Below are 9,516 nucleotides of genomic sequence, written 5' to 3' on the forward strand. Positions count from 1 at the left end.
ACGGGATGCGAACCCGCGACCCGCAGATTGCGAGTCGAGCGTCCTAACCACCTGGCCATGCTGAGTCCATATCACAGTGAAGTCACGTTACTAGTACAGGACGAAAGCAATTCATATTCCTGTATAAACAACGTTAGAAAGATTTTTTTAAGCAGGTGAAATGAGTTTAAAATAGATTTATTTTTCGTTTGAATTTTTATATAAAACTTTAATCATTTCACAAAATCACTCTTTTAAATATTATAGACTTTATACGAAGCTGAGGAAATCCACAATTTTCAATAAATACAAACGATAACTACGGGTCTACTTAAGTTATTTTGATAACTTAAACGTTGAAGAAAAATGATATGTTAATTTTAGTACAATGTGTGAGAATATCTAATTTTGACAACATTTTAAAGCATTTGATATAAATAAATATGATCCACACTTTTATGATTAAATTACCATTAATGAAAATGTCAAGGACTGTTTATGTACAGTGGTGATTTCAAGGAAAGATTGGAGAAATTCCTCTAACTTATTTGGAACATTACCTTTGCCATGCTGCCTCCATCTCTGCTATTTTCTTCACGCCACCTTCAAGCTGTTTGGGCAGCTGAGATTTGTAAATCAGGGATGGCTTGCCTAAATATTTAAACATTCATATCTCAGCATTGAGGTTATATGATAATCACAGTTAAGTACAGAGGATGTATCTATCTGTCTAATAATTACACGTATACCTTTTCTGTAATTTTATTCAACAAAGCATAGAAATCAGGTATAAATTGATTTTTATGTTACAGAATACCATACCTAGACTAGTAAACAGATAGATGATTAGGTATGTGGTTGTTAATAAGGACCAATAATAAGTATATGCATATATAATTCATTAGTACAGAAAGTATTATACGTGAAGAATAAATCGAAACCAGAACTATATTTGAGGAATGCAACATTTATTTTTATCACATAAGTATAGTTCTAGTGATCATGTTGTGTACGATGTTTAGATGAGAGTGAATAGCGACCAGTCTGAGTACGGTGTTTTGATAGGGGTGGATAGCGACCAAGCTGAGTAAGGTGTTTTGGTAGGAGTGAAACAGGAACCGAGCTCAGTACGGTGTTTTGATGTGAGTGAACAGCAACAAAGCTGAGTACGATGCTATGATGGGAGTGAACAATGATCGAAATATTCTAATTGTGAAGTTATTATTGTATGAAATAAAAGAAGAAGAAAAAAAACACGCACGTTACGAGTCAACTGCCCTCCAATCAAATAGGATAACCATAATGATGTTGATTAAAATCCCGACAACGAATGCAACAGTACAATAGTGTATGCGAGTCTACACATGTAGCGAGAATTCTATATGGTATAAAAGGTTTTTGTTTTAAAACGGTCGTGTAATACATCACATATTATGATAGGAAAACGTCTACTTATGTATGTCATAACAGATCTCATTTGTCTGGAGGGTAGTTTATATAAATGAATATCATACGAACCTTTACATTTCAATATGGCTCTGGTGAAATCCTCTCCGAGTGGACTGAAAGCTCGTGCAGTGTACTCACCACAATCTTCAGGATGGACGTAGAGAACATCCAGAGCCACAAAACCGAAGTCATGAGTCACTTTGAACTTGTGACCTGAAAAGTCCGTTAAAGAGCATTAATACAAAATGGTGGACGCAAATTGTAAATACAAGATCAGTGAGTGAAAAAGACAGTGTAATAAAGAAAAGAACAGAAGCGTTTTAACAGTATTTGATGCTTTATTTTGGATAGAAATTAACGTTTTGAGTTAACATAGACCCGTTTGAAGGATATACAAGTAATTTTGAGTTCGTTTAGTAAGCCGAATATTATCATGTTGTTAGGTTTGCTTGATAAATATATGTTCAGAAGTATTTTGACAATAAGCATATTAATAAGGTATGGTAAGAATCAGAATCGTATCAGCAAGAACATTTTTTTACATGAGATACAGCTTCTTTTTGTTCCTTCACATAACACTTACCTGACCTCAATGGCTGTCCATTACAGAACCACTCAACACTTACCTGACCTCAATGGCTGTCCATTACAGAACCACTCAACACTTACCTGACCTCAATGGATGTCCATTACAGAATCACTCAACACTTACCTGACCTCAATGGATGTCCATTACAGAACCACTCAACACTTACCTGACCTCAATGGCTGTCCATTACAGAACCACTCTATTCTTAGATTGGGATCGTTTACAGGTTCGACGCGACATTCGAAATGGGCACTGTCCCCTTCGTTCAGGTTCTCCAGAGACTGAATCTGAGTTATAAATCGGGGTGGTAGTAGCGACACTTCTTCTTCAAGAGCTTCTCTTTGGAGTGGATACTCTAGTTCTCGAAGTTTGTCAGCAGTCATGCCCATTGGTAGCTGCGAGTCTATAATGATGTCTCTCTTACCTATTAGTAAAGATTCAAGTCCATTGAGATTTAAATTAAAGACCCATTACATGTAATAATTAACCCTTAAACTACCGACTTATTTTTATATCGTTCTCTACCAGTGGGGGCTTTACATTGTATGATGTTGAGTAATTTAATCTGTTTACAGTGTAAAGAAGTGACTAAAATTAGTTCACTATGTTAAATGTAAGAAATCCTAGCTATTGCTAGTGGAACTAATTACAATATTAATGATGTTTTAGTTTACGTTTTTTTATGCGTCAATCAAATGTTATTAGGGACATTGTAACAAAGTGAGACAAGGAGTTAAGAAATCTGATATATAAACAGAAAAAGTACGGTTAAAACGTTGATGGGGGGCATACGCCTCATCGGTACGGTTGATAATGAAGTAAGTTTAGGGCTTACACGAAATTTACAATTCTAATTACATATAACATACAACAAAACTTGTGCATCAGAGAAACACGTGTTTAAAATGTCGATAAAATCAGAGTTTCCTCTATACATGATAACTATGTTTCAGTACTTTCAGACACGAAAAGACACTAAATTTAGTAAATTGTGTTTATTGTTCTTTGTAGGCGCAAAACCGTCTAAGGAAGTCTGGAGCATGCTGCCCCCAGGAAATATTTAGTAAAAGAATGGATTTTTTGTTTTATAGCAATCAATAGATTATTTTTATTGTTCTTTGTAGGCGCAAAACCGTCTAAGGAAGTCTGGGGCATGCTGCCCCCAGGAAATATTTAGTAAAAGAATGGATTCTTTGTTTTATAGCAAAGCCACATTGGACTATCTGCTGGGTCTACCGTGGGAAATCGAACTCCGGATTTTCCCTTTTGTAAATCCGTAAACGTAAGTCTTCGTTAGTCAGGTAAGTGGACTTCCATTTGAAAGTTGAACAGAAATTATGCCCTAAGTAGCCAGCAGTTTAAATCATATCGACTATTGTAATCTATCTTGGATCTCCTAGGCCATTTTTCTGTCTTAAAAACCATTTAAAAAACGGATATTAACCTTCCTTATCGCGCATTATTGCTTGAGATTCCTATGGATTGGATCAGAATGACCGAGTACACATATCTTTAAATTGTTTTTGAACGCATTAGGTTGGTTATATTATGCTAATAGTAATAATCCGCCGTCTGCTTAAATAATTGGATTTCACTGTGCACTCATGTTCTTTGTTGTCTTAAAATAGGAGAAGAACATAATTTTATGCTTTCTCTATAAGAGAAAAATCTTCTCATACATTTGCTACAAATTCCGAACATTGGTGCTGTTATTTACAAGATGCATAAAGAGCACTTATATGTGCTGTTATTTACAAGATGCATAAAGAGCACTTATAGTTCTGTTTTCATTTAGGACAAAACGGTAAATAAATAATTATTTGATATTACTCTGAGACGAATAATGACCTCCAGGTGTTGTTATACGACAATATATAATAACTGCTAACATTTATTAAACAAAATACACAAAATGAGTAAACCCAGAACCGGTGTATATATATACAGTTTTGATAATTTGTTTTTTCACTTTTTAAAATGTAAAATACAATAATATTTTTATTTTGTTTCAGAGCACTTCTGTATAGGAGAAGTAATCCAAAATGAATTGTCGTTGTATAGACCGTTTCATGAATAAAATATTATCATATGGTCTATTGCAAAGCAATACGAAACATCAGTAAAGTAAAGCATGTTGTAGAAAAATCTTAGAATTACAACATTTGGTTTAACTAAGGTTCAGGAGAAACCGTAAAGTTGTGAAAGTGTCACCCTTTTGTGGATGTACCTATAATTATCTCGAGCTACAAGCTGATTTATGGTTTTTGTTGATTGACGTTATCACAGGTGTATCTAGGAGCAATCACTTCGGTGGTGGTGGGGGGGGGGGGCAAGTTGAGCAACCACAATGTTTTCAAGTTAAAACTTAATACCTACAGGTGTGAGACGACTGGTCATAGTGTGACAAGTACACTCAGCATGTAAAGATGCACGTTATTGCTAGAAGGAGCCTGGGGCATGTCCCCCAGAAAATTGTGAGCAAAAAGTGTTATTAAAAACATTGGTTCTGCATAAATTTAAAAAAATGGAAAACCTTTCGGGGCAGAAACCAGTTTTGGAGGGACGTTATGGTAATCATATATAATCTTGCATGTTAAATAATTTCTTGGCTAACTATTGTCTGGGCGATTAACATCGCAACCCATGATGTCTAAGTTAAAACTACACTTGATTTAGGATTTCACGATCTCAAAAAAAGAAAAAAAAAGGAGAAAAGAAACAGATATTTAAACTATAAAAAGTTGTAATAAACAAAGAATCGTTTTCAACTTTTTCGATAATAGTAAAATAGGCCTTTTGTAAGTGCACCGAAAGGGCATCTAGCAATTATTATCAGTAATTTGTTTTGTTACTATAACGTAAAATTAAATTAATATCTAGCATCAGATAGATAAAATGAAATGTAAGTGAAATATACAGTAGTGCAATGTTTAAACCAACTTTCAATATATTTAATTATAAAACTACTTTGATGTAGATCTTAACCCTGACAAGCACAATAAAACAAAACAAATTATGGTGATCGAGTGACGATGTTGTTTATAGCACACTTTTATGTGTAATATTTTTTACTTACTTTTCACTTTTAAGGTTGCCTTCGTGGTGGCTTTACCCCATTTGTTCATTGCGCAGCACACATATTCCCCGCTGTCTCGAGGAAAGAGCCAATCAATATCCAGAACGACAAAGCCAAAATCATCTACAGTATGCACCCTGGAACCTATTATAAAATTAGAAGAAAAAAAAAACGACAACTTATGACTACTAGATTTATTGTATTTCTGTTTGTGAAATAACTCTCGGGTTGACAATAGTTGCAGGAAGACGTTATATAATTTACAAAGGAAATTACTTTTGTTGGATATCCACATAAAGCTACACTAGAGCTATCTGCGCTAGCATTCCTAATTTTGAAGTAATACACTAGAGAAGTTACAGATAGACAACAGCATCCACCAAATCTTGGGCTAATCTCATCGAAAAGTGGAATTTATCAGCTACTCTTATGAAGTATCCACGGCCGAATTTGCTATAGTGGGAATCGAACCATAAAGCTTTGGATTCACAGGAAATACTTTATAGTCAGTATAATCATAATCAACGTGATCAAACAGTTTTATGTATACTTATTTAGGCAAAACGGATTGTAGGTGTGTTGAAATCTTCTGTGGTTTCCATCTGCTTTTGGTATTTATGTTGAGGCTTTCATTGCAGGCTTTATCACACACACAGACTAAAATGTTGCCCATTTCTAAACTCCAGAAGGTTTAAAGCCAGATGACTGAAGATGTTATTATAATATGAAATAACGAACATATAATTTACCTGTAACAAGAGGTCTTCCATTAAGGTACCATTCAACTCTCATGGTTGGGTCTCCAACTGGTTGAAGACGACACTCAAAGTGAGCAGAATCTCCTTCTATCTTCTCCAAAAGGTTTTGAATCTCAGTGATGAAGTTTGGTGGTTGTTGCTTCTCTTCATCCAACGTTATTTCCTGTGTTTGATACAATGATTCTTCAAGCTGTTTCAAGCTCTCCGTGCCAGATTGGAAACTTTTGGGTAGTTGGGGTTCCATTACAATTGATGCTTTACCTACAGGATAAGAGACGTTATAATATATAATATTGACAATGTTGAATATATTTAAGTTGATAGAAAACTGAAAATATAATAGGAACACTATTAATACGCGGAACATGTTTATTTGAATAACTGTACAGAAAACAAAAAAACCAATTAAAGTAACGAACCACACGAGGCTGAATGTGACATCATCTGGTGTTAGCAGCTTAGACCACACTTCGAATATAAGTTCCATTGGTTCATAAAATAATGTAAGCTAAGGATAAAAGCAGTTAAGGCATATTTTTTTTCGAAAGGTAGAACAATTTATTTTTTTACTAATTTCTTTTGAGAAAGACTAATATGTTTTACAAAAACAATTTTCTCACTATATCTTACATAAACAATAGTGTTTAAATTTAGACAATAAGAGCCTCGCAGGTTTCCATTTGAGCTTTTTATATTTTATAATGTTAAACACTCTTGTATGATTTACTTGGTGAGTTTGTTTATTTGTTTAATTTCGCGTAGAACTACTACAGAGTTATCTGCGCTAGCCGTCCCTAAGAGTCAACATAACTAGCTCTTTGGCTTCTTTAATCGAGTAGTGGGATTGACCGTCACCTTATAACGCCCCCATGGCTGAAAAGGTGGGCATTTTCGGTAATGGGAATCGAACCCAAAGCCCGCAAGTTGCGAGTCAAGCGCCCTTACCACCAGGCCGTCTTGACGAGACTTGTTATGTCACGGAAAGTGATTTTCCTGCAGTACAGTTCGTTATTGGGTTAAGAAACTTCTAATTTTTCTCTGTGAAAACGTCACAACACTGTTCCATTACTTAACACTTACACTGGATGGCAGGTTCATAGCTTATGATACAATGTGTTCGTAAAGATAAAGAAAAAAACTACCCCAAAACGTACTGTATATAGAGACAGCTGTATATTTGTGCCATCTTCAGATCACCCAATCAGTCCAAAGAAAAAAAAGTGCATTATTTTGTGGATTATTGTCATGATTACTTTCATCTTGTTTATAGATTTGTAGGGGATAGGGGCCTACTTTTCATATTCAAGTTAGCTGAAATAATAACTTCTCCTATCCTGTTAACAGCTTTATAGATGTAAACTTCAATATTACATTGGTAGATTGAGAGACCTACCTTTCACTTTCAAATTCGCTGAAATAGTAGCTTCTCCCATCCTGTTGACAGCTTTACATGTGTAAACCCCAACGTCGCGCTGGTAAACTCCAGCAATTTCCAGGATAACGTAACCAAAGTCACTAATAGTTCTTACTCGTGACCCTGAAAAATAATTGTGATATTGATACTGTGAGTTCATCTGATATTAACACAAAAATTAGTCTGATGTGAAACTCTTATTATAAGTAGTTGTAATGCAATACTTGGATATTTCCTTAGTAATTAACCCGAACACACACACACACTTGAAAACCTTAACTAGCAAGTGCGTTTAATAATAATTTTATGGCCTTTTGTACAATATCAAATTATTAAAACTTAAACGCTGAAACTTGACTAAATATCAAATGCAAACAAAGATAATAAATATATAAACAACTAAATGTTTGATAATTTAAGATGTATATAAGTTTCTTACCAGTCTTCAGTATTTTACCATTATGGTACCAATCTACTTTCATTGTGGGATCACCAACTGGGGTTAAACGACATTCAAAGTGAACAAGAGAATTTTCTCCAATTGTGATGTCTTGAAGAGTGGTAATAAACTTTGGAGCTTGAGTGGTTTCTGTATCCATCCAAACTTCAGCCAGATGACCACTTGGAATCTCTTCAAACTTTGCAATCTTCTCGATTCCTGATTCCATTCCTTCAGGTAGCTGAGACTCCAGGATAATTCCACGTTTACCTAGAAGAACACGTTTTAAGACAATAGTTTAATAATTTCAGGCGTAATTGAATATAAAAAATGGTTTCATATTTTGCATTTTGAAACTTTCAAATGATGTACTCATAGCTTTTCTCTAGATTGTTAAAAATTGGATTGTATGTGAAAGAAATAGAAACTGTGACATAGCAGGGTTGGTGATTAGGTGATGAAAAATGAGCCACACTGCTGGGTGAAAGAGTTTGATGGAGCTGTTTAGTTTAATTTTTTTCGATTATAAGTAACTATTAAGATTTTTATATAAGATGCAGCGTGGGTACTTGAAATATGATACAAATAAGGTATGGGTGTTGTTAAGCGGAAAGCTACACAATGGGCTATCTCTTCCCCGCCCACTACGGGCATCGAAACCCCAAATTTAGCGTTCTAAGTCTTATCGCTAAGCCACTTGGAGGCGGTACAAATATGATAAAAAGGGTTCTGAAATGACAACTTTCAAATCATGTTTTAATTTAACAACAACAACAACAAAATTTTTTAAATGTGTTACCAAAGTAATACATTTTACAGAGATGCGTGTACATAGATATCGAATCTGAGCAGTACAACTGGCCTAGACAGATATGTGTAAGATAACCTGTGTAATTATCAAAACTTAGCGAATCAAGTGCCGTCAATCAACGAATAACCAATTCTGCCGATCGGAATGTAATAAAACGATAGTAAAACCGCGACTGTTTATATCTTCCTCAGAACATACACAGAGGCCGAAATAGATCTGGTAAAGTCTCACTGTACAACTAAAATGACGACATCATTTAACCTCGGCATAAAAGTTCATAGCATTACTAATACCGTACAAGACCTCTACAAACTTAAAATAACTTCTATCTCAGGCTTACCTTCACACTTCATTGTGCACGTGGTAACAGCTTCTCCAATTTTGTTGGTGGCGCGGCAGGAATACACTCCACTGTCTTCTGGGTACACGGGACTTATCTCCAGAACCACAAAGCCAAAGTCGTTGATGGAACGGATGCGTGTTCCTAGAAGTATATTTTTACCATGTTTAGATTTCTCGTCTTTAAAGCAAAAAATAGATAAACAAGTAATAAAAAAATCGAATGGACAAAGATGACAAATACACAGCTAAGGTACAATATAAAAACGTAATACCTTAAACAGTACTATTCAATGCTGGAAAATAGAAATGAACAGGAGTTGACCAGCTAACAAAAGAGCCAAGAGCAATCCAGCATATTTTGCTGAGTTAGAACAACATGGGTTTAGGTTAAAATAACAGTTAATAACTCGTGTATCTATATAAGCTTGCTATCAGGAATCTAGAATGAATCTACAAATACTCGTCATCCGTGGTTGACAGCGACAGTAATGTAGAATGAAAGGGATACTATATTTACGAATACCCGTTCATCCGTGGTTGACAGCGAAGGTAATGTAGAATGAAAGGGATAGTATATTTACAAATACCCGTTTATCCGTGGTTGACAGCGACAGTAATGTAGAATGAAAGGGATACTATATTTACAAATACTCGTCATC

The 9,516-nt window shown here is 34.9% G+C and overlaps 1 protein-coding gene across 1 annotated transcript in view; it reads right to left on the reverse strand.

Annotated features, from left to right (window-relative positions):
• The window catches only part of LOC106460780 (titin-like), a 90,400-nt gene that overhangs the window by 14,619 nt on the left and 66,265 nt on the right, over window positions 1-9,516 (reverse strand). The window contains exons 53-60 of the mRNA XM_022387563.1: window positions 8,856-9,035; window positions 7,705-7,974; window positions 7,245-7,388; window positions 5,843-6,112; window positions 5,094-5,237; window positions 2,184-2,441; window positions 1,498-1,641; window positions 540-630 (exon numbers count right to left, since the gene is read on the reverse strand). Coding sequence (XP_022243271.1) covers window positions 540-630; window positions 1,498-1,641; window positions 2,184-2,441; window positions 5,094-5,237; window positions 5,843-6,112; window positions 7,245-7,388; window positions 7,705-7,974; window positions 8,856-9,035 — 1,501 coding nt within the window. The remainder of the gene's footprint in view (window positions 1-539; window positions 631-1,497; window positions 1,642-2,183; window positions 2,442-5,093; window positions 5,238-5,842; window positions 6,113-7,244; window positions 7,389-7,704; window positions 7,975-8,855; window positions 9,036-9,516) is intronic.

Source organism: Limulus polyphemus, unplaced genomic scaffold (assembly GCF_000517525.1).
Source record: "Limulus polyphemus unplaced genomic scaffold, Limulus_polyphemus-2.1.2 Scaffold835, whole genome shotgun sequence".
Taxonomy (NCBI): domain Eukaryota; kingdom Metazoa; phylum Arthropoda; class Merostomata; order Xiphosura; family Limulidae; genus Limulus; species Limulus polyphemus.